This window comes from Passer domesticus, chromosome 2 (genome assembly GCF_036417665.1).
Source record: "Passer domesticus isolate bPasDom1 chromosome 2, bPasDom1.hap1, whole genome shotgun sequence".
Classification (NCBI taxonomy): Eukaryota; Metazoa; Chordata; class Aves; order Passeriformes; family Passeridae; genus Passer; species Passer domesticus.
This window is the reverse complement of record NC_087475.1, coordinates 70,490,314-70,515,597: the sequence shown is the minus strand read 5'-3', so window position 1 is coordinate 70,515,597 and position 25,284 is coordinate 70,490,314. Positions and strand designations below refer to the sequence as shown.

Below are 25,284 nucleotides of genomic sequence, written 5' to 3'. Positions count from 1 at the left end.
AAGCAGGAGGCTATCCCTCAGCTCATCATGATCTGTGGAACTACATATAAACCCCGCAAAAACCCAAACCTGAACCCAGACATTGTTCACATTGTTCATCTCACTGTATTTACTTACTGCTCCTTCTGCCTCAGCCAGCTGACAGGCCAGAGAGGAGACCAGGTAAGAAAAAGAGGGTCTTTTCCTGGAGTCAAGAGCCCAACAGGACTGCATCATGCAATAGCTGCAGAAGGAAAGACATGGCACAGAAAACACGTTAGCCCTTGGACTCTCTGTAAGTGACTACGTGGGGTTGTAGGACTTGAATGGGGAATCATGGGAATCAGAATGTTTTTATATAAAGAGGCCAGAATTACAGTGTTGCATCAGAGGAAAAGAAGCAGCAAGATAAAAGGTGAAATGGTCTTATAGTGATTTAATCAGAGTCCTTAGTAAAATCTTCATTGTGGTATGACGCATAATAGCGCAATGTTTGTTTTCCAGCTTCCATAGAGAAAATGTTAGGAAGACAATGCCATAGGGACTAAACCTGCTCCTTGTGGACTATGTAATCTTAAGTAAACTTTTCACACAAAAAGTCTTTTAATGTAATTTGACATCAAAAAAATCTTTCTGAAATTTAAACACCACCTTAGAAATATTGCAGCCTCATCAGGCATCAGTGCTGTGCCTGACTGCTAAAGTCCCTTGCAAAGTCACCAGGACAACAGGCTCCCTGATATTCAAACCCCCACAGCAATCTTTCATGGGTTAATCTGTCAGATTCCCCTGTACTTTTAATGTCATTACAGCCTTTATGTGGTGAGGATAAGAACAGTGCAGTGTCATAGCAAGGCACTCTTTCCCTAGAGCATCTATGCAACCTCTGCCAGGAGAGCTCAGCCAAAGTCCTTCCCTTTCCTCCATGTTCCAGACCTCAAAATTCTCTTCTCTTCTCTTGTTCCCTGGGGCCCACCTCTAGGCAGAGTCCACCCAGGCACAGAGGCACAGGTTGAAAATTATGATGAGAGCACAAAATTAGCTTCCCCCAACTCTTCCTTAGCAGGCTTTTTATCTAAGAGTATCCCTAGCCACCTGGAACTGAAACAAGCCTGGTAAAGCTTGATTAAATAATAAAGTTTAGGAAAGAACCCACCAAAAATTTAGTCAATATAGAAAACATAGCTTTTGGGGGAAAAAATAAAAGGAAAGAAAAGAAAAAAGAGAAAAGCAAAAGAAGAAAAAAAGCGGAAAATATCTGTGGCCTGAGAATAAGAAGTTCCCTTGGGAAAAAAGGCACAACTAAATAAATATAATAAATTAGTCCTGTCAAATGCACATAACCTCTAGTGTTGATCACTTCTGCTTTAGAACAAAACCTGCAGGATCAGGCAGTCTTTGTTAGATTTAGAGGAAGATCTCATGTTTTGCAACTAATTTTGGGTAAGAGCTAGTGTACAATAAATAAAAGGTCATTCAAACAGTGACTAGTAAGCACAAATTTTCATGCTGTGGATCACTTGGAAGTACACTTACACGTCTTTTGTAGCATAATATGGTTGGTCCATTTTAAATCCACTTTGTATTAATTTGTAGAAATTTGTGTCAACCTGAATACCGGGGTAAGGATTTACACCTGTGGAAATTATAGGAGAATATGTGTTAATTCAGAAGCTGCCAAAACCAACCAGCGCTCTTTTGTCCCACTGTAAAACATACCCAAGGAGAATATTTCCCAGAGCAGTATTCCATAGGACCAGACATCACTCTTCATGGTGTATGTCCTCTCGAACAAGCTTTCGGGAGCCATCCATTTGACCGGCAGTCGAGCCTGTGCAGACAGGGGCATGGAGGCCAGGTCATGCTGTGACCCAGGCAGTGACAGAGGCTTTCTAGGTGACTCACTGTGCTTCTCACTGCCAGCATGATGGATTCATGTTTGCTGTGTGCAAAGCTATGTCTCTGTCAGCAATCCCTGGACATTCCCATTGCAGAGAAAAACCGGCACTTCTAGAGAGCCAGTTCATCTCATCCATTTTAGATGATCATTTAAGGAAGAGATGGGCTCAATCCTGGAAGAGCCACCTTCCTTCCTCTTACTTCAAGCACAGAGTGGCCCAGATGGAGATGTCCATGCTGTACTTCTTCATAAAGCCAGAGGATCTGGCACACCCCCACACATGTGCTGTTGTCCTACGCTGTTATTGCCCACAACAGTAAACAACTCCCAGTGCTTCCATCAATGGGTGCTTTAGAAAGAGCATGGGTACCATCTCATTTACAGAACCAGCTTGGTTAGTTTAATTATAATCTAAGAATTTGCTTTTGCCAAGGGCAGGAAAACCTGAGATTTCTGCATTGCCCACACAGATATGCACAAAGCTAGCAAGGAATTAAAAAAATTAAAACTTTTCTTTCTTAGTTCCTTATAGTTCTTACAATGGTATGAAAACCAGAGAGCCCTCATGAACTTACATTGCCCCTGACAATGTAGTTGGAGTCATTCATTACATCTCTGGCAAGGCCAAAGTCACATATTTTCACCACTTTCCCATGGGTCACCAGTATGTTCCGGGCAGCGAGGTCTCTGTGAATGCACTTAGAAGGAAAGGAAGGATTAACACTCAGCAGCATTTGGTATCAGTGGTGGACAATTCCCTGCCCTCTGAGTTTGAACCTTCTTCCACTCCAGCAGTTTGGGGAATGGCCAAACTGGACACTCCCTGGCTGCTGGCAAGGAGACAGGGCCAGAGCAGGCACAAACGTGCCGTGCTGTTCCTTCTTACTCAGGGTGCTGCCTAAAACTGCAACCCAGTCTTCGCTGTTAAACCAGAGAAGGAGGTGTAGTTCAAGCTTGCCACTGAGTGGCTCTGTTCCTCAACCTGCCTTTTATAAACTGACCTATTTTTAGCATCTTTTCTATCTGAAAAATTTGCTACCCTTCACCGTACCGATTTGGACTCAAGAAATTCCATTCCTTTGGCAACTTGATAAGAGAAGCAGAGAAGGTCTTCAAAAGTGAGCACATTAAAATCCTCTTCTTCATCCACCTGTGTGCCTGCATCCTTAATTTGATCTGTAAAAAATAATCAGAAGTATGAGTTTTCCATGGACTTCCTCACTTTGATTAATTCCACTGACTGTTGTAAAGGATTCTCACAGGCTCCCTACAAGAGCAGCATCACAAAGAGCATCCATCTTTTTTATCCTTTACTCAGATACAAAATAAAGGCAAGTATTTTCATATTCAAATACTATGTATAGCATGAGCAGAAACATAAACCTCTGATCTCAAGTGTTGTTGAATTCTCTGCCAGCAAAATTCCTGCCAGGACTGAAGAGGCCTCTTTTGTCATGGAATCTAGTCTGGTCATATCAATAATACAAAAATACAGTAAAAGAGCATTCCTGAAGATATAATCAATTAATCTCTTACCTTTCTCAGAAAACAGCACAATCCCATTTGATCCCAGTGTCACGTTTATGTTTTGACTTTGCATGGTTTCAAATTCATCCCCTCTGCACAGAGCTGTGTTCACACTGTACTTCAGGTGAGTCCCTGTCCTGGAGCAGGCAACACATTTTCAAAGGTTTCACACAGTGTGTCACATAATCTTCTACACATAAACTCTTTTGCAGTGAAAAACATGAACAGTTACAACTACTAAAGACCTGGATACAAACATGACTCTTCTCAAAACTGGGAAGAGAAACAAGAGGTTGTTTGTCTTCTGCAGTCTCCAAGAGGACAATCAAATCTCAGTTCCTCCTAAGGCATTGCTTATTAAAGTATATGAAGGCACATTCTCAAGAATTCAATCATTTCACCAGTGTACATCACAGGTGAGAATGCAGCTTAAAAAACAATAGCAGTTTTTAAAAGAATCAAACTGTTACTAAATTTTTTACCTGGAGTTTTGGTCCTGGTGGATATTGTGGTAAAAGCTGAAGTTTTGTTGTTCAAAAATATCTGTCAGTGTCCAGTGAAACTTTTCTCTCTTGCTCCTCAAGTAGTTCAGAAGGTCACCATAGCAACAGTATTCAAATATCAAGTAGATTGGTCCTGAAATAGTTGGAAATGTAAATAGCCTTCTGCTATTTATAGCACCCTCCCCATTAAAGCCCCAATGCTGCTTCATTTTCTCTCAGGATTAATCTGTGTTAAAACATCCCAAGCATCTTTCATTCCCAGGTAGATAAGCTGCACTGATAGGCACTTAATGAGAATTTGTTTACTGACTATAATGTCCCTTGGAAAGTCTGTGTAACTTTGTCCTTGTGGTGCATCTCTCAAACTGTGTTGAAAATCCCTTATAGAAACAAAAATCCTTGTCCATCCAATGACAATGGGGAGGACAGTACAGGCAATAAGGATGCAGGATATTTTCTAAGCCATGCAGGGTTCAAGCAGAAGATGACTCCTACTAATTATCTGGGTGTTGTGAATTTGTACTCTTTGACCTACATCCTTCTGCCTATCTGTGCAACCTTCAAGCTCTGGAAAGATCCTTTTTATTTTTCCCCAAGAAGACCACCTGAAACCCAAGAGCACTTTGCTGAGGGAACCTAAACAAAGGATATCCCTAGCAAGGGGAGGTGTCTTAAGTAGAGCACTGGTCAGGACACTTTCTCAAGAAAGGAAAAATACATCCAATTCCTGACCCAGGCAGGTTTGGATAGAAGCCATGACCAGCCAGCAGGAGCTCAGAGTGGTCACACCTCACTCTGCAAAGCCTCACTCTGCCACCACCACTTCTGGCCCAGAAAGACTGACCATGAATTCGTGGATATTTCTGTCAGAAGTCCCCTGTCAAGCAAGGTAGAGCACGCTGAAAAAAGCTGTAAAGTCTCTCAGAGGATGGATGGGAAAGTCTTGAGAACCATGTAAATTCTTCTGAGAATGGCACTTGGCTAAGGCTGGAAGTGTTCCTGCCCTACCTACCAGATTAAGCAGGTTTTCCCTGCAGCTCTCCTGCCTGCACCATCACATCCTTCCCACTGTGCCAGAAGGCAGTGGCAGTATTTTTAAATCATCTAAAGCTACTAAAAACAATCTATTTCTCTGCTTCCTCTTGCCCCTCACCTCTGTGCCTGACAGTATTGCCGCTGATGTAAACTGAGGGAACAAAAGTTAACTGTTCTGTTTGGTCATTCTGACTAAATAAATAGCCACGATGGAAAATCTGTCAAGTTTTTCAGTGTCAGGTGTTCCAGTTCGTGATATGGATCCGCACTGGGTGAAACCCTGGCATTTCCCAAGCTGATCTGCTCTTTAGCCTCTCTTCATCCACTCTTGTTCACCATTGGACTGGCCAGAGAAGCAGTTCTTTGGACAAGAATAGCTGTGTAAATTATCTCAATTATAACACGAGTCACACAATAGTTATTCATTGATAATACCTTGCTACTTTCATCTTAGCCCACCTTTGCTTATTTTTTTTCATTCTTCAGTTTTGTTTTTACATTTGGTCTTTTAAAAGGTGGTCCCTCTTTCCATTATTTACTTCTCTCATTCTTTTTTTTCTGTGTCCCTCCTACCCCTGTTATTTTTCAGTTTCTCTTGTTTCCTGTCTATCTTTTAGCTATTTTTATCCATTCATTGGTGAGCTACATGAATTATAAAAAACTATAATTTCCCATGTGAACATAATCATGTGTTTACAGAAGTCCCTGACACCAGATACATTTTTCCTTTTCACTTAATAAACTGGCTCATACCAGTGCCGTCACCACCATAACAGGAAATCCTATTCTACAGAAGGACTGTTGTATCACTTCCTGCCAGTATAATCAGAAATGACCCTTTTCTGTACACGTGCATGCCCTTAAATTTGCTTTCAGTTCACCTTCATCTTATTTTGGGCCAGCACAGAGCAGCAAAATTAGTCCTCATTATTCTGGTGGTTTTAATTGGTATTTTTCCACAATTTCAATTTACCTGACAGAGTACAAGCTCCAAGTAGGTTCACAATATTTTCATGGCTTCCAATGTGAGTCATCATTTTCAGCTCAGACATTAGAGCATCTTTTTCTGAAGCATCAGGTTTTTCTGTAAAAGCAATAATACAGATTTAGAAATCTCTGGCAAAGAAATGAAAATTTAAATGGTTGTGATGCTTTGTCACATGCAAATCTTCACCTCAAATTTATTGGACCGACAGTACATTTGGGAATCCTAAAAAAACCTTTCCAAAGTATAAAAAGATTTAGTCAAAGGTGGAAACGATATTTGTGTGTGAGAGCAGATCATTTGAGAGCTTGGGAAAGCAGTCATTAAATGTCAACATTTGTCATTCTTGGGCTGGCAAGGAATGACAGCAATATATTAAAGTGTTCCCAAGCACAGAAAAAATGGCAGACAAGCCTGTGGCAGAGAAATGTTAAGAGAGAAAAATGGCAGCCACATGACACACAACCAGCTGCAATCCAACAGCTGAGAAGGCCACCCTGTGTTTCAGTAATAGCTTTAATCTTGTTTGTCAGCGAGCATTTGGTGCTCACGACTTCAGTGAATTTGTTACGTAAACCAAAATGGTCAAGTCAAGCTTCCACAAAGACAACCACAACGGAGTGGGCCAAGGAAGCATAAACCTGATGCTTATGTGGAAATGGGGGATGAAAACCTGAAAGGCAGTGCTGGCAGGAAGGGGCTGTGTGGGCACATAGGTGGGCAGGGTGCTGGTATCAATGTGAAGCTCATTCCAATATATAACAAAAGGTGGGTGAGGTGGATGCCCGTCTCTTTTCCCAAGTAACAAGTCAAAGGATGAGGGGAAATGCTTCAGTTTGTGCCAGGAGAGGATTAGATTGGATATTCAAAAAAATGTTTTCATCTATATGCTTCAATGGGCTGTTGAGCACTGGAAGAGGCTGCCCAGGGAAGTGGTGGAGTCGCCATCCCCGAATGTATTTAAAAGATGTGTCACTGAGGGTTATGGTGTAGTGGTGGACTTGACAGTGATGGTTAATAGTTGGACTCAGTGATCCCAGAGATCTTATCCAGTGTAAAGTACTCCACCATTCTGTGAACAGGGCTGTGTTTAGCTGGGACACAGTGAGGCAGCCCTCCTCTGCTTTCTTCCAGGGAGGCTTGCTCCTGGACTCTGATTTTATCAGGAGCCATGACAGCTTGGAGAGAGGCCAGACCATAGCAGAAAGGAGTATTCGAGGTTTAGTATCCTTATTCGTAAGGAGGGATGGAAAGAAACTCTTTTGTGTCATTATCAAGAAAAAGACTATAGGAAATTGTGCCAGAAGTTTAGGAAACAAGCTAGGTGAGACGCAGCAGACAAAGGCTTTGGGACAGCACTACAAGAAAAAGGGGCCTTACACCGAGGGTCATAGTCACCAGTATAACCACTAGGATAATCTGCACTGGAGATCTGCATTTCTTCTCTTTAGAGGTTCCCTACTTCCCCACACAACACAGACCTTCTGTAGTGTGTAAGGCAAAATGCAATGTGTTGTGGGATGAAGGCCCTTCAGCAATACCTTTCCAAACTGAAACAGGGATTTGAAAGCACTTTGAAAGGATTTTGAAGCCAAGCATTTGTGGTGTGTAACTGCTGAAAGTTTTCTGTATAAGGGGGATTTCTAATGCCTCTTCTACTTTGGAGATAGTAGAATACATCACCGCTTGTGGAAGGCACCAGAGTTGATCATACCTTTTAGCATTTTGACTGCCACCTGGACTGAATCTCCTGCATTGTTAATTCCATAAGCTGTGGCAGTCACTACTTTCCCAAAGGCCCCAGAACCAAGCACCTGTCCTACAAGACACAAAATTCCAGTATTATTTTCTGCTGGTACAACACAGACTACTGCTCCAGTATTGAGATTTACCTTATAGATTGCTCACCAAATTCCAGATTTTCCCTGGGAAATTCCCATTTTATATCATATTCAAATTCTCTGAAGTCGACGTAGATGTATTCATTATCTGATGGCCCTATCATCTGTATCATTTGCCACTGGCTTTCATATCTGAATTGCTTTGGAAGAAAAAAACACACGATGAAATAAGTCTTAGAGAAGAAACAGCCTGGTAAAAACAAAAGAAGGGTGGCCAGGTATTTATGTTTGCTTTTACCTTTTTGTATTTAAGAAAAATGAATACAAATAAAAAAGCGATCAAGAGGAGAAAAAATCCAACGGAGACATAGAATGCAGCATTGTCCAGGGGTGAAGAAACAGCTCCTGCAACTTTAAAAGACACATATTACTACCCACTGGAACAGAGTTTGTGTGTACAGCTGAAAATGCAAGGAGAGCCCACGGTCAGCTATGGCAGTCTGCAGCCCTCTCACACCCGAGCCTCCTCTGCATGGGGAGTGAGATGCAGCCTTATGCAAAGCAAGATGACCAGTGGGCATTAAGTTCTGGGTAATTCTGACATCTATTTTCATTAAAAAAATAAAAAGGGGAAAAAAGACCTATATCCATTAATAAACCTAAATGCATGGAGGTATTGCTGTGACCCTTGAATTGAATTTAGCAAGTATAAACAGGAATAAAGTGTTGATTGGTAGATGAGCATGCAAACAAGAGACTACCCTCACATTTTGGTTGTTTCTAAAAATGTAAGTATTATGACTACTTTCTATTCTAATTTCAACCTGAATACTCAAACTCTGACAGTGGTCACAACTTCTGTCCACTGTAGTCAAAAGCTTGTCCATCAGGACAAAGGAAATCCCTGTACTGCAAATACCTTGGTGTTTCAAAGCAATTCCTGGTGCCACAGCATGTTCCCTCTAACTGAAATATTTTTCTCTATGGAATACATATGGTGTTACAAGTACACAGTGCAAATAAGCACACTGACTTTCTGGTCCAATGAGGAAATAATCTGTGATTCCCTTGACAAGAAGAGAGACTGCCTAACCAGGACTTAACCTTCTGTCATTTGCCTACAGCAGTTTAAGAAGGTCGCTTTCCCAGTACTCCTGCTTTCCAGACAGGGATTGACCCTTCAGTGGGTCTGTTGGCTCAGCCATGATCTTGCTTGGGTGTGCAGTGACCTCCATGGGGTGAGGAGAGCCCCCATGGGCATTTCTGGCAGCACCACAGGGAAAGCAGCAAGGGACAGCACATGCCACCAGCTACCAAAGGGCCTTTAGCTCTTGCCAAACATGATTCTTCCAGATTTCATGTCGGGATGACTAAAGTAAAATAAGGAATCAGCCTCAAGCATTGTCATGCCTCCATCCTGCACATCCTATTTTTTTTTTCTCTTTATTTTAATGAGGGAGGCTTCTGCTTTGGGCCTAGAGAAAAGAGAATTTTGTCTCCCATTCACCCACCATTTCTGATACTGTGTATATACAGAGCTTGTGTTTTACCTGCAATGCCATTGTACAGTCAGCCATTTAGCCAGATAAAAAGTATTGTAGGTTCTACCATGCCAGCTTTAGTTGAGAAAACCCGTGCTAAAACACAGGCTTGTGGTACCTGACAGGTTAATGAAACTCTTTTCACAGGCTGAACCAGCTGAATTGTTTGCACAGCACTCCACTGAGAAGGTTGTTGCTGTCTCCTTTACATATAAAGTACTGCTTGAAATCCATGACCCCAGGGATCTCCTCTCTGGCAAGAAGTTCTGAATCCCCTCTGTGATTTCCTCTGTGCAGCTGAAAAAGGAAGCAGACCAGTTTTGATTTTTAGCTTTTTTAGTGACATTTGCCAGGGGAGAAGGTGGGAAGTTTCAAAACATGTCTTATGTCTGTGTTGGAAGAGAAGAAAGGAAAGGGCTTGTGTTTTGTGAGCGATAGAGTGAGACCTCTGGTCACTTACCAGTCTCATTTTTGGTGATGGACATGGCAGCGTTAGCTGGGACTGAACTACCTCCTACACTGGGCTCACTGCCACTCTCCACCACTGCCTTGGCAGGGTACTTGCAGCCCCTGAACTCTGGAACCTCCATCAGTTTCACAACTGACACCACCCCCCATACCTCATCTATTCCCACTGGTTTCATATTTGCCTCAAAACATTCAAAGCACTGAGCAGCTGCAAATGAGGCACTGCTAAAACTATAAATGTAATATGAACCCAGAGCACAAGCTCTAACTCCTTTCCCTGAAGGCATGTCACTTCAGCCATGAAGTTTCACTCATGATGGAGAGCCTCCATCCACCCAGATAGAGAGTATTGATGACTTATTTAAGGCCTGATATGTAGAAAGAGGGAACTTGACACTTGAGGGAAAGGTGGTCCACATAATAATTTTGTCTTCTAGCTTTTCTATCATTTATCAACTTAGTGTCTAATTTACTCTCTACATAAATAAATTAGGAGATAAGAGAAATTTATTCAGCTCTACTCATAGCACTAGCTTCTACATTAGGAAGTTCCTCAGAAAAGATGTGTCACAGCATTTTCTTCCCAGAAAGATGATTTAAGGATCGTTTTAAACCCACTCTCTGCATGTTTTTTTTTCCTCTTCCATTTCTGCACAGATTGATGTAAGGAAGCCTTTTAAGAGGTATGGGTAAAAAAAAGTCAAGGTATTTTTTTATGTCTAGCTAAATTAAATACTTTAGAGTTTATCCACAATCTTACAAAGGAAAATTTGTCTTAGTATTCTTCTGCACCATGGGATTATTAGTTTCTTGGCATATCTAAAATAAAAATTGCAGAGTTCACAGATCAGGTCAAAGCTGTTTAAGCATTTTTAAAAATTTTAGAGCCTGATTCATTCCCCTAAATAAATAGAGGAAATGGAGACACTCTTACTAACTTTACTGGAAATACTCTTACTAACTTCACTGGAAACATGCTCACTGACTTAGTGGTTTTGGTAACAAGTCACCATAACAGGTCTTTTAACCAAAGCTTACCCAGTTAATCAAGCCTCTATTAACCAATGCATTCCCTAAATCCCTATAACTTTGATAGGCTAAGAGAAAAACTTAGATTGAACTTTGTTACCCCTTAACTGTTGATATAAACCCAGTGGGGTCTATTTTGGTGTAAAGAGCCCAAGATACACATCTTTATAGACTTCATTTGATGGCAATAAAAAAAAGGGAAAACTTCCCCTAATTTTGGTGATCTGGTTCCCCTGGAGTAGGGCAATCAGTTAAATGCACATAGTGAAGTGTGCATTTTACATTTAGTTTGTTACAGGCTGGTCTTCATTTAATCAAGGATAGCTCAGATACTCTTTGCAATGAATAAAAAGAAAGAAAGTTGTTTACTTGGATGAGTTCAGTTCAAGACAGTTCCTCCAAACCCAGGATGAGGCAGGGTAACCTTCAGCAACACAGGAGATCTGCTTGAACAACAGCTGCATCCTTATTTTGGGCTTTCCTGCAATAAGGCAACACAAGGCTTAAGGACATGGCTTAGTGGTATACTGGGGAGTGCTGGGTTAATGGTTGGAATCTATATTCTCAACGATCTTTTTCAACCTAAACAATTCTCTGATTCTGTAAGACAATTTCTGTCAGCACTTCAAGTGACAAAACCCCGCACACTTATGTGACAATGTTATATCTGCTGAGATCAAGGTCTGCTTCTGCTTTCAAAATAAAAAACTTCATCTGACAGTGAGAGCTGGGTGTAGCTCACAGTCCTCCTCCTCCCTTGGTTTTGTGGATGGCAGTGTGGCAAGGCAAGGGGAGCAGCCACTTCTCTGTACGGGCACAGCCAGACCAAAGCAATGGCAGAGCCAAAATTAGCAGTCTTGACTTCTGCTTTTGTGACTCGGACTAAGCAGCTGGCCCTAGGACTGCCCTGGCACTGAGGTTCTGGGTGTCCAACTCGTGCAAAATGTGCACAGAAGACCCTTGTATAAATTATATATCACAAATAGACCCCCCAGACCTGGAGCAAGGGAGAGATGCTGCAGTCACGTGGCAGAACTGAGATGATTGAGAGCATTGGTCAAGACTGCATGTGTGTGAATTGTGGGCAGGGGTGTTTGAGGCTCTGCAGCCCAAACACACCAGTTACACACCGGAGGGTGTCCACACTAACTGCATTAACTCATAAATGCCATTAGGGAAAAAATGTCATAAACGTGGCATAGAAAGCTAATTCCTAATGGGGATAAGGGTTTCCTCCCAACTCTGTATCTCATGTGGTTTCTGCAGCAGTCACATATGTTCCAGCTTTGTAGAGATAGAATAATTTACTGAGTTCCTAGGCTTGTAATTTTCTTAAGAAGCATTCATTTTTCTCAATGTGCAACTGATACCTCATATTCTGTTTATGGTAGACTAAAGGGAAGAAAAGGAATTAACTTTCTCCTCCTTTCTCTGTTCTCCATCCCTAACTGACACAAGAAATACAACCCACAAGCATCCAGTGTCTTTCTCTGGCCCAGTGCCTGGATTTCAGCAGTGTGATGCAGTGTGAAGAGAATCATGTTTTTGCTTTTTGATCATCCATTTTAAACAATAAATCTATGTAAATGAAATAGGGAATACCAATAAAAAAAAACCATAATAGCTCAATTTATACCAGTGATAAAATCCCAGACTTTGCCAAATCTTCAGCAATAGTTTTTGTTACTTACTTCTCACATACAGAGTGAATTTTTTAGTTGCAACTGTATCATCATTTTCAGCATAAAATACATATATCCCAGACTGGTGCTGATGGTTGCAGAACTTTGATGAAATGCTGTGGAACAAAGTAAAAAAAAGGGAAAAGGACAAAATATTGACTTGAAAAATATTTCAAAGGCAGTCAAAACTCACATATAGGCTTGAAACAATTCTGCATCTTCTCATGAAAAATACAAAGGAAATTATTTTTGCTTAGAGAACATAAAACCCAGAATCTAACTATGCTGGTGAGAAGATATTTTTTTCCCTGCAGTATTGATTTAATTCTGCATTTTTTCTCTCACTCTTCCTGGAGTGCATGTTGGCTGTCAAGCTGTGATTTTGTTACTAATTCATTGGAAGACAAGACACACCCAGGCACATCTGCTAAGACCAGCAAAGGATCAAACTTTCTTCTCTCCGAGGAGCTTAGATGGGAGTTTCCAGCTGATGTGATAGATTGTGTTAGGAAACAACAATAGCAGGGAGGAACATGAGACAAATATCTCCAAATGAAAAGATCTCACATAGACTCAGGAAAGCCATCATCATCATCATCATAAGTTCCTTGTCAATGAGATGAAACACCAACCCTCAAGGTCGTTCTGCAGGAAAAAACCAGCCTTTTTCTAATCCCTATGGCCTTTGAGCCAGTGGGTGGCAGAAAACCAATACCCAAACCAAGCAGGAGACAGCTTGTGACAATGGAGATGGCCAGGAGGGGTCTAACAAGTCTCTGGGCAGAAACTAACAACAAAGAGCTGCAGAGAATTAAAGATTCATGCCTGACTGTCCTGTTGTGTCACTGGTGTATGGGACATGGGATGAGGCAGGGAGAAGGAAATATGCCATTTTATAGTGATGGTATCCTGTTTCTGTGTTTCCAACCAGGTTAGTGCTGTAGGACAATTGTCAGCTTTGAATAGCAGATAATGCAGTTCATGAGCATTAGAAAAGCATCCTAAGAAAATGCCTCAGGTGTAGCTGCTGACAATTTGGGTATAGATGTTTCTGCTGACAATTCAGTGGCAACCATGTTGTAGGTCCCCAACTCTGTTTTAGTGATAAAGGCAAGCAGGAACATCAGGGAGTTTGAAGAGAGAAGAAAAAAAACCCAACTCAGATAGCTCATATTAGCAATATGCAAAGTAGGAGAAAGCAGTAATGATATCAGTCTTGAGAACTGAAATTGGGATATTTCTCCTTAAGCAAGATACATACAAAAGCACCAAGTATCACCTTGAAATTCTAAAGCAGGAAAACTCCCCTTGAAGCCACTGGCAATTTTATCTTTTGATTAAGGCCGCACTTTCATATAGTTATTGACTTTTGAATGTCTTAATCTGAAATGGCCTTAATGATGTCTCCAAACTCATGGATTTTTTTAAAGTCAGAACCCTTTTAAGCTGCCTCAAAAAAGATACTGAAGACAGGAAAAAAAAAAAAAAGGACCAAACAGAAATAATCAGTTGCTTTTGAAATCCCAGGTTGGAAGGATTATATCCTAATTAAATAATCAGGAAAAAAATTACCACAGTATTTTCAATACCTGAAAATATATGGGGATGTGAGCTAAGTACTATAAATTTAACAGACAACATATGAAAAGTCATTAGCTCTTAGGGGGGAAGTGAAAATCAGCAGTGCTGAAACAGAGAGCTCACAAAAGCAAATAGAAAATGGAAATTCTGAAGGAATGTTTGAAAATGTCTGGAATGTCTGTAAGCATACTGACAGGAGAGATGGATCACTGGGTTTTGAAATAAAAGGCTGAAGAAAAGTACAGTGTTAATTATTAAAATGTAATATGATCTTTTATCTGAAGGAATAATTTTACAAGAGACTGGCAAAAATTAAAAGAATAAAAACAGGAAATGAAAAAGGATATGAAAGGAACAAAGTAGAAGTGCTGAGAGACAGGATTACACAGAAATCAACTAGAACATGCAAAGTGAGACTCACAATGTGTTTAGATATGTGACGAACTTTTTTGTGCTGCTTTGAGAATCCTTCTGCTTTAAAATCACATTGAAATCTGGAAGGCCACAGTAGCTTGCAGGCAGAATCTCTTGATTTCCCTACCCCTTGCTGCTTCTGCGTGCTTCAAACTGAATGAAAGATGTACCCCTACTCTTTGTCCTCAGGTGAGACATGTCTATCCTGTGCTTGTATTCAGCCAAAATTGGATCATTGTGAGGGATGTCTGCACAAGAGAATGTACTTGTCAGATGAAATAATCAGCACATTCAAGTGTTTTCCCCTCTATTTTATTTTCCATGAAATAAATAGGATGCAAATAAATGCTAAGAATAACTACCCAAAATAAACATTAAAAATCCCGTTCATCCAACAGCGCTGTCAGACAAACGGCCGAGTTATCTGTCTGAAGAAGCCACCAGGCCATGCCCCATCAATGCTTGGTGGCTGTGGCTTGTGCCTGTGGCTGAGCCAGCCTGGACACAGGGACAGAGGCTGGCCTTTCCCCCATCCAGCAGGTGGTGATCAGCACTCAGCAACTGCTGCTTTGTGCAGCGATGGCTCTGAAGTGACTCATAAATCCCAGGCCAGCAGTTGCACCTTACTGACTAATGACAGCTGCCTAAACTATTTCAAAAGTTCACAATGTAATAATTATTGTTGGCACAGTCTGTAGCACCTAATTCTTATCTGTGGGTTGAATTTACACCCACCGTCAATCATCCAAGCCAAGTTGAGTCCTGCTGGTACAAGCAGTGAGGAGGGGTGTGTGTCAGCTGCAAAGCAAATCAACCCCGTGTTATCAGCTGGAGGGAGGTACCGATTGGACAAGGATGAGCAAATGCTCCTGGCTGTCCCCTGAGACCTCGTTTCCAAAATCAGTCCTGTCACAAGGCACAGTTCTGCCAAGCCCATGTCAGGCATTGCAGATTAGTCACCAACACCCACCCGGTGCTATCAAAGTTTGCTGACAGCCCTCACTTTATCAGCAGGGACAGAGTTCCTGTGGCCATTGCCAGCAGATGACAATTTGCTAACCTGAACTGAGCTGTCTCTGAACTTCACTGAGGTCTGACACCAATACACAACCTGATGCAGATGAAAAGGCCAGTCTGTTGCAAAGATAACTTGACAAGCTAGTGGATAAAATCAAAGGTACCAAAATACTATAGAAAGAAATAATAAAAAATGTAATCAAAGCTTTGATACAGCTTTGTGCAGATGTTGACAGAGGTTTTAAGAATATGAGAAGGAATCAGAGTAGCTGCATTAGTTCCTGCCTACAGCCTGCCACTTTTAATGTAAAAACTTGAAAAGAGCAGCATGGCTTTACTTTCATTGAGGTGAGTAAAAGCTGTTACCTGCAAAGCCATGGGACTACTCTGAAAGAAACCCTGAAGGAAATTAGATAATGTTATCAAGAAATTAGAGAGCCTAGGGAATGGAGAAAACATTAGCCTTAAACAGGATTCGTGCCAGAAGTCCATTGTAGGAAATAACAGAAAAGGTAGATAACCAACAGGTTTATTCAAAACATGTTTTGCTGCAGCAGCGGAAGAATCCATGACCTGGGGAACGAGCAGAACGGCATGTTTCTGTGACACAGGCACAGGCCAGCAGACCTAGCAGAGGCCTGGGAACTACAGCACCCTGGACTTGGTCTGAGCTCTTTGAAAGACACTGGGAACATCATCAACAACAGGATGAGAAACTGGGAACATGCAGAACTTGTGATCCAGAATGAAAACTGTAACAGATCTGTAACTCAGAACTTATGTTAGAGAGAAGGGGAATGGCAAAATGCATATAAACCAAAGAGTTGCTGGATGCTTAACTTAGCAAAGGGTTTATTTTAAACAGAGAATAAAGTGATTCTACAAGTTATCTGTGCAAACTGTTGTTCAAAGCCAAACTTTTGTTTGAGTGCCTTTTGTTAACAGTCTCACCATGTGGCCCATTCATATTTTAAAAACACAAAGATAGTACAAAACATCAACAGTAAATGGTCCAAATGAGACATAAAGTAGAAACAGTACTATATTAAATTATTACAAAATATTCAAATACCTGTGTCCATCCACACTGTAACTTTGTATACATGGAAATGTTTTATTGGAATATAGCCACATGCATCTAACTGGAGGATATGCTCTAAAGTTAACTTCAAAGCAAAACTCTTCCTCACCGATTTCAAAATCTTCTTTCGAGTCAGTTATATTTATAAATCCCTTTTCTGGAGAAAAAAAAAAAAAAAGAAAGAAAATATGTATTAGAAAGGCTGGACTTTAATGAAGACATTTTAACCTCTTCAAAATAGTACTGAAATATTGTCACTGTGTTCAGCTGCAGACAAATGATTTGAGCCTGATGAAGTTGCATATTTGGTCAGACCAGAGCACTTCCAAAATGGTCTGGCATTTCTCTTCAGTCTAACAGAGTCACAGGGCCAACAATGTCATTATTTAGTTTGGTTTGGGTGTGTATTCCAGGTGTTAAGAGCTGCAAATCCTGCCTTTCTTTCTACAGGAACAAAACCATCATAATCGCCACCATCATAACCATTCTCCTTCCCTGAAATAAGCTGAAGATTTTGCAAATGAGTCTTGTAGCTGATCCTTTATTTCTCCATTTAAATTAAACATATTTAATGCAAGATGACAGCAACATGGAAAAATGTTTTTCAGAGGTCCATGAACCATATGCTGCTGGTATTTGCCCTGCTAGGGTGGGATTTTTTTTTGCCTAGTGGAGATGTCAAAAGCTCTGTGATCCACCTAACCTTACTTGTTTGAACGTCTGATAAACTCAGTGGAATGAAAAAGGCATATTCCAATGTATCCCGTCCTAAAGCAGAAGATGACAAAGATGTACTGAACAACTTCTGGAAATACTGTTTCTTGACACTGACTGATGAAGGAACCAAAGTCATAGCTGGCACTGGATGTCTCATGGCTTGGAATGAATCCTGCCCAAAGAGACTGAACAGCAGACATGTTTGGGGGGGAGGCTGTCCTGAAGACACCAGTGGTGCTAGGATCAATTCTATAAAGATCACAGAACCATATACATTGGAAGAGATATGTAGTCAAACTCCTGCCCAGAGCAGGTCCAGCTAGATGAGGTTGCTCAGACCCTTTTCCTGCTTGGTTTAGGTATCTCCAAGGACTGTACAACCTCTGGAAAACTTGTGGTATTATTTAATCGGCTACATGGTGAAAAACTACACCACAAAAATATTGCTGGACCTGTTTTTTCCTTTTGAGTATTTTTTTTTTTTTGTGATTGTAACCCTATACTCTGTTTGGTATGTTTTATCTGTTTTAGTCTGCTTAATACCTGGAAACTCCCATAAAAACCACAAACATGTCAGTATTTCAAAACAAGAAACTATTGCTTTCATGAGTACTGTCTTATTTTTTGATATTAAAGGCTTATTGATTTTACACATGGAGACTTTGTATTTTGGTCTTCATCCTGCCAGGCAGAATATCATCTCTGATGTATTGTTAACAACACAACCAGCCAAGAGTAAAGGCTTTTTCCAGAGAGCATATAAGGACCTTGGAGCGGTGTATGCCATTTATCTGGAAAAGAACTGAGAAAAAAAAAAAGTAGTTCTTTATTGGAGGAGAAAGAAAATGGCACATTATTTCTTGGTTTATTATTTTTGGCAGGCTTAAGTGTATTTTTGACTATTTACACTTAGCAATGACAAAGAGGTGAGATGAAACTCTCGAGACTGAACAAGTCTCTGTGTTCCTCATATTTTTGTATTTTTTGCTTTTAATATAATGTGCTGCAAAATATCTTACATATTGCTGAACTAAGATTGTGTAGTGCTAAAAATTCTTAGTTTAATGCTGGTGGAAACTGAACATAAGGCGTGCAGTAACAAAGAGCCTCGCAGGTGCAGTTGTTGGCTGATCTCTGCTGTGCTCTGAAGTGGCCAACCACCCTGCCTGACCTGACAGTCAAACAAAATGGGATAAATTGGTGACATATCAATTACCAAAGGACAAATGAAAGCAGTGTGGCTGCAAGGAATTATTAGAGATTTGAAGAACACCCATCCGTACAGCTATGGTAGCCAGGCTCCCCAGGCAATGGAGTGTGTGCCAACCAAATCAGTTTTCTCTTGGATAAGTTACACCATGATGATTCCCACTGAAGCTACAGGTGTTGAATGATGCATAGTAATGGTTTAAAGGTGGGATGCTGATTGTTTCAGAAACTGCTACCCTAAAACATGGGCAACTGAGTGGAATCTGTATCTGTATCACTGCTGAAATGGATTCTGCATTATTATCATAAATTCACACCCACAGTGACTGTCATTAACACATTAGGCTAAATGCTGGGGTGGATCAGAAGCACAGGACATTCCTGTAAAACCTTGGAGAGAGAAGAACAGCTGTTAGCTTGGTGCGACAACATCACCCACTTTAATCCACCATGTAAGTAAACAAATAGATTTTTCACCAGCAAAGACAACGAACCCTCAGAAGTTTTGCTGGGATAAAGGGGTATTAAGGAGGGCACAGAGAATCGATACAGGTTGGTGCATTGTAGTGAAAAAAATACCTGCTCAGAAATACAGCCTTCCAGGGACAGCAACTCAAATATTCCCTCTGACTGTCACCCATGCTTCCACCTGATAGTTCAGAGATCCCAGAAACCACTATTTCTGACCCATGCACAGCTACTGATGAAAAAGAGGATCTTGCCCTACCTCTACAGTACACTCTCATCCCTATGTTCCTGTTTGCCAAGGAGATGTGTGTAGAAAAAATGCACAGGTATCATTCTCAGTTATTGTAAATGACGAGAGAACTTCTCGCTCAGTGGCAGGCAGAAGCTGAAAAGAGGATATCATACTGGGAAAGTAATTTCTGAAGAGACTGGGGTAAGTATTCTCACTTCCTACCATACCTAGCCTAGATATCGTAAACCCTGAGAGCAACTTCATCTAGGATCAAACATATGGTGACTGCTTCAGAGAGCATTGTTTTCAGGGCTAGAGGCTCCAGCTCCAGGCACACCAGTCATCAAATTACACCCTGTACCTACTGCAGCAGCGTGGTCCTACCTACAGCTTTCCTTTTTATGCCTCATTTCCAGACCTAGGCCCATTTGTATACTATTTCCATCTGAGAAAAGAAGTTTGTGTTTGAGGCTGCTCTCAACTAAATTCAACACTGTTGGTTTTAAATCAGCACGTTGCTTAAGTAGAATGAGATTTGCTTTTTAAAATTATGGCTCTGTGGCACACTGGCTGAGAGTCACCAATGCAGGAGAAGAATTCCAGCCTGTGTTTCTAGAAGATCCCATTGAAACAATCACACAGACTGCATGTCTAAACAGTGCCATTTCATTTCACCTCTAAAAGCACTGTCTTTTAAAGGGAATCATCTGAAAAACAATATAAAGAAAAGGTTAATTGTATTCAGGTACCAGAATGACTCAGTTCAGATTAATCTCTTGGCTCTCCTGGATTGCTTGGAAGTGCAAACAGACTTTTTCCTTAGCAAGGGAACTACAAACATACAGTGCATATCTGCAAGTAAAGAACAGACACATGGAAAACAAAAAGCAAAACAGCTAAGAGACAAAACTAACACCAGGGATTGGAATTACCTAGAACTGTGATCAGAGCAGTTTGATTCGGATGAGCAGTAGAAGAGCAGGTGTAGTGTCCACTGAAATTTCTTTCTGCTGCTGAAACAAACACATGCTGGATCCGAATTGCTGAGGAGTTTGCTTGATATTCTAATCCTTCAAAGTAGTAACCCTGGTTTTCAACAGAGATTCACATTTAATCATCTGATAGTGCCTGCTACAACCTATTTTAATATATGCCCGGTCTTTTTACCTGCTCAACTTCTCTGTTTTCAAAAGATAGTTGTATTCTGAATTTATAATTATGGTGAACAGCTCTGCATCTGATCAGCAATGGTTCCCCAACTTTAAGTAGTAGTTCAGGTAAAGGTGCTGCTTGTCTTTTATTTAAATCTACAAAACCAAAACATAGACACTGAAACAACCATCACTTTGCCTGGAAAATGCTCAGTTAGATCAACATTTTTTCTATTTTTTCTGTTAATGCTGTATAGATATTAATTTCTACATCGCAATGATAATTACCATAATCAAGAAAATAATATACTTCCTGGATTTAGATGTCTCAAAACAAATGTTGTCATGATTCACAAGATACTTCTAGGGCACAATGCATAGAGCACAGAGCTTAGCTCAGGTAGGGTTTATTTAAAAAACAGGCAAGCAAATCTGAGTGCAGATATTAATTAATAATTAGATATAAATATATATGTTTGAGAACACTTTGGAGAGCTTTTCCCTGCACACAGTCCTAAAAGCATGAACAAAAAGTCAATACAAGTATAGCAAATATAAAAAGGCAAGAGGCTTTTTACAGAGAAAAAGAAAGAGCTATAGGAATTAAGTTTTAAACATGTGACAGAGCATTCATATTCACTGTTAACTTTATTCCAGTGATTACAAACAAGTAGCTTAGACCAGAAATCATGCTCAGATGGGCAACTAACTTCAGCAGCAGGATTGGGGTCACATGCAAGTAAACCTTAGAGGGAAGTTACCTATTGTAAAGAGACTGGTGCATTCTCTGCCCAGGACATTAACTGCACAGCACCATATGTAAGTTTGAAATAATTCATGTTGCACCATCTGGATGCCATGTATTTCTCCGGTTTCTTCATGCCTTTTATAAGGGCAACTGCAATTACAAGCATAATTATTCATTGACTCATTTGGTTAACCGCAAGCAAATAAATCTGATAAATCTCTAAGCCATGAGAATATGCAAACAATAGTGGGAAAACTGGATTTCACATACTGAATAAAAAGGAACTGGGAAAGGTGAAGATAAGAAAGTAAAAATGTCACAGTCTGGGCAGAAATATGAGCTGAAATGACCTGAATATGCTCAAACTGGCTCTTAGACAGGTAATGATGTGATTAAAATCCAGAGAAGACTAAAATTATAGAGGCTGAGCTTTCACACCACATCTCTGTTTTCCTGGTGGTGGGAGGTGCTGCAAATCCAATGGTATGATGAGATCCAGACCCTGAACTGCCATGCTGCAGAGAAAAGCATTATTGCCCCTGTTAATAGAATAAACTTTATATATTAATAGAATGGGAAAAATTATTTAGCTCACAAAATCACAACCCCTTGGTCTTCTCAGCTCTGATACTCCTGGTGAAGCCCCCAGTGACTGGAAAAAGGGAAACACTGCATCATTTTAAAAGAGGATAGAAAGAAAGACCATGGGAACTGCCAACATGTCAGGCTCACCTCTGTGCTGGGAAGGTCACAGAACAGAGCCTCCTAGAAGCTCTGCTAAGGCACAGGGAGGTGATTTGAAACCATCAGATGTTGAAGATGTACCTGCATATTGCAATGCACTTAGACTCTAAAGATGAGCTTTTAAGGTCCTTTCCAATCTAAAGTGTTGTATGATTGTAAGATTCAAATTTAAAAACAATGTGGAAAACTAGAGGGAAACAAGATGGCTTTGATTTGCTCTTGTGACATCAAAATATGAATCTGGCATAACATTTCTAAAGCAAAGAGCTGACAGTGTCCAAAAGAGCGCAATACTCAAAATTCCAAGGAACAATATGTTGTAGCACTCCAAAAGCAGATCACGTGGATGTAGGTTTTCAACCAGCCCTTGAGTGTGCCAACCAGCAGCATCTCCAAAACTTTTGAATCAAAAGTTCTTCTTCAGTTATCTCCCTGAAAGCCAAGTAGGCGCACTAAGCAGTGTAGAATCATAGAATCATTAAGATTGGAGAAGACCTCTAAGATTGAGTTCAACGGTCAAAATAACTCTGCCATGTTCACCACTAAACCAGTCTCCAAGTGCCATATTACAAGTTCTTTGAACACTTTCAGGGATGGTGATTCACTTGCTTACTTTGGCAGCCTGTTCCAGTGCTTAGCAACCCTATCAGTGAAGAAATTTTTCCTAATATACAATCTAAACCTCCCCTGGCACATCTTGAGGTAATTTCTTCTCACACTGTCACTTTTTCTTCAGAAGATGGCAAACTTTCAGTCTAGAAATTCAACACGCATATGAACATTCACATACCTCTTTTCAGGCGTTTCACAGAATATCCATTCCACAGAGGGCTGGGGGTAGCTCTCAGATATGCACTTGATAGAATCTGATTTTTCCCTTTTCTTGAAATAGGGTTTGGCTGGTTTTTCTGATAAAAATCATGCAAAAGTTTAAGAAAGCTGAAATAATTTTGAAACAGTGTTTTGCTCATTTTGTAGTACATAAAGTTTCAGAGCTGTGATTTGTGTCATGAGTTTCAAAACTGAGGGAACAGAAAATGCTTTAGCCTTAGGTGTACTGTGGGTTGGTCTCATGAGCTTTTCAGCCTTGATTGCTGAATGCACAGCTTCCCTGAACCAAAGGCCTGCTTCTTTATGCCAGGGGATAATCCTGAGGCTGATACTGAAAGGTGTTAATTTGCTGTGGTTTCTATTCATTTCACTTGGCAGGAGCACCTGTGATTTTGAAATCACATCCTAAGCCCATCCTTTGGTGGAGTATCTGTTGAGACTACAAAATCTGTACACAAAATGGGGTTTGCTCAGTCAGATCAGATACGTGATGGAGACAGAAGGGGTGATAATGACTTCTGATAACCAGCAAACCTCTCTACCTTGCATCTGTAACTCAGAGGGAAATGATTCCTACACAATTCCCAGCATCCTGAACCTCTCAGGCACAGACCTGTACTAGGAGCAAAAAATTTAATGTATTAAAACTGCTAAAGGTGTGACTCAAAATGAAAAGCACTGAGTCCCGTTTTAAGTCATCTTTCAATGAAAATGCAGCTGCCACATGTAAAAACGACTTTTTCCTCAGTCATACTTTCATTGTGGGCAAGGTGACGCACTAAGGTGAAAGTAATTGTCAGGGCTTTGTAATTTCTTTCCTCATTTATGTCTAAGAGTTTTTTTTTTTACCTACAGAGATTCACATCCAAGTTGAAAGATTCACATCTAGCCTGAAGGGTTTTATAAGAGATGTAATTATGACATTAAATTCACAGGACCAAAGAGAAAGCAATCCGAGCAATTGATATAGAAAAGATCTTTACTGACATTGTTTCAACCTATTCTTGCTTGCACATGTAATAACACTTTTTACCTCTAAAGCCTAATTGATAAAGAGATGGCAATTCTTGATGAAAGGTTTAATACCTTGTCCCCTCAATGAAGCTGTTAAAATTATAATTGAGGCATGCAGTAAGCTTTCAAATTAAACAAGGAGAGATTAGAGGTGACTTTTCTGAAACCAGAGAGAGAGAAAAAAAGTTAAACAGAAGAAATAGTTAAAAAAACAATTAAAAAGGGAAAAAACGTTGATTACTCACAGTTTATTAAAATCAAGGCAAGTAATACAGCTTGTTAAACCTCGAAGGGTTTGCTAGTCTTTCAGCTGTTTGGGTTGCCTTTGAAATTTCTTTCTGCAGTTTTACATTTTATCTTTTAATTTGTCCCTTTCCAGACAAAATAATATAATCTTTCTATTCTGTTAAAAAAAAGACACTCTGTGTCTTTATGGGGTTTTTTGAGATGTTTTTGGGCATCCCTAGTCAGAAACAGAAGCTTGCACTTTGTTGCAGCTGTTGTCTTTGCATCAGAGACTTCTCTTGTGTGAGCCTTGAGAAAACTCAATCAAATCCACTCCCACTGGGAGCCTTTCAAAAAGTTGCACCTCACAGGTGCTCTGTCATGAGCATTTAACAGCAGCTACAACCTCAGCTTCTCAGGCACACTTGTGTTGGGCAGCTGCAGAACTGATGTGTTTTGCTTTAAAAGACAATGAACAAGTCAAAGCTGGCGCTGAGAAGAGGGACTGTTTCTTTCCCCTTTCCTCAGTGGACCTCTTGCCACCCACAGAATTGTAAAGGGAAAAGCAGTGAGAGAAGTGAGAGACCCAGCAGCAGGCACAAGTGGAAAAGTGGCAGCAGGTCAAACTGTGACCAGAATATAAAAGGGAAATCCTGATCTGGTCCAGATTACAGCCCAGTTAGCAACACCAACAATAAACAGGTTAAAATGAAAGCAAACAAATCTAGCCCATGAGCAATGAAAGCACGAAAAAAAGGCCACCATCAGTTTGTCTCTTTTGACAAAGAGGGGAATTTTTCACAGGGGAGAAGAAAGCTTCTGTGCATTTACATCTTTATTTGCTCATTTGCATGGTTTATTGACTAGAGAAAGCTGACTCACACGGTTTGTGTCTCTGACTTCAGCCTCCGAAGACAGCTCCAAGTGCTATGCTAATCTAGGAAGGTGCTTGAAGTGCAGCACATGAAAGCTTCATTGCTTTGACTGAACTTGAGCCTCTGCCCTTGAACCTATTGATGAAATGACCCCTTTCATGTAGACATACTTACTTCGGATGAGAACAGGCACAACTACTGTGTAATTGCCAGTTTTACTTGTGACCAAGAGGGTGTATTTTCCAGCTTGTCCTTCTTTTATTTGGGAAAAAGCCAAAGATGTAATATATCTATAAAACAGAAAGTAAAGTTGTATTTGTCAGGCTAATATGAAGAAGGTAATATGCAGCGCACACAATTGAATGTTAGCTCTTTAGCACTTGCAAAAACCCTTCAAAGACGCTGCTAGTCATTATTTACACAGTGCCCTTCAACCTGAAATACTTCCTTCATGTGTCTTCCTACACAAGCAGCACAAAGGAACTTA

The 25,284-nt window shown here is 40.5% G+C and overlaps 1 protein-coding gene across 2 annotated transcripts in view; it reads right to left on the bottom strand.

The window, feature by feature from the left end:
- Positions 1 to 25,284, bottom strand: part of FLT3 (fms related receptor tyrosine kinase 3) — a 49,291-nt gene that overhangs the window by 2,099 nt on the left and 21,908 nt on the right. For both annotated transcript variants that reach the window (XM_064409122.1, XM_064409123.1), the window contains exons 5-24: positions 24,972 to 25,087; positions 22,643 to 22,760; positions 21,122 to 21,258; positions 20,377 to 20,516; positions 20,142 to 20,295; positions 16,575 to 16,740; positions 12,500 to 12,606; positions 11,178 to 11,289; positions 9,430 to 9,608; positions 8,069 to 8,181; positions 7,838 to 7,970; positions 7,644 to 7,748; positions 5,918 to 6,028; positions 3,889 to 4,042; positions 3,416 to 3,543; positions 2,931 to 3,055; positions 2,455 to 2,577; positions 1,699 to 1,810; positions 1,516 to 1,615; positions 118 to 223 (exon numbers count right to left, since the gene is read on the bottom strand). In XM_064409122.1, the coding sequence (XP_064265192.1) occupies positions 118 to 223; positions 1,516 to 1,615; positions 1,699 to 1,810; positions 2,455 to 2,577; positions 2,931 to 3,055; positions 3,416 to 3,543; positions 3,889 to 4,042; positions 5,918 to 6,028; positions 7,644 to 7,748; positions 7,838 to 7,970; positions 8,069 to 8,181; positions 9,430 to 9,608; positions 11,178 to 11,289; positions 12,500 to 12,606; positions 16,575 to 16,740; positions 20,142 to 20,295; positions 20,377 to 20,516; positions 21,122 to 21,258; positions 22,643 to 22,760; positions 24,972 to 25,087 (2,539 nt within the window). The remainder of the gene's footprint in view (positions 1 to 117; positions 224 to 1,515; positions 1,616 to 1,698; positions 1,811 to 2,454; positions 2,578 to 2,930; positions 3,056 to 3,415; positions 3,544 to 3,888; positions 4,043 to 5,917; positions 6,029 to 7,643; positions 7,749 to 7,837; positions 7,971 to 8,068; positions 8,182 to 9,429; positions 9,609 to 11,177; positions 11,290 to 12,499; positions 12,607 to 16,574; positions 16,741 to 20,141; positions 20,296 to 20,376; positions 20,517 to 21,121; positions 21,259 to 22,642; positions 22,761 to 24,971; positions 25,088 to 25,284) is intronic.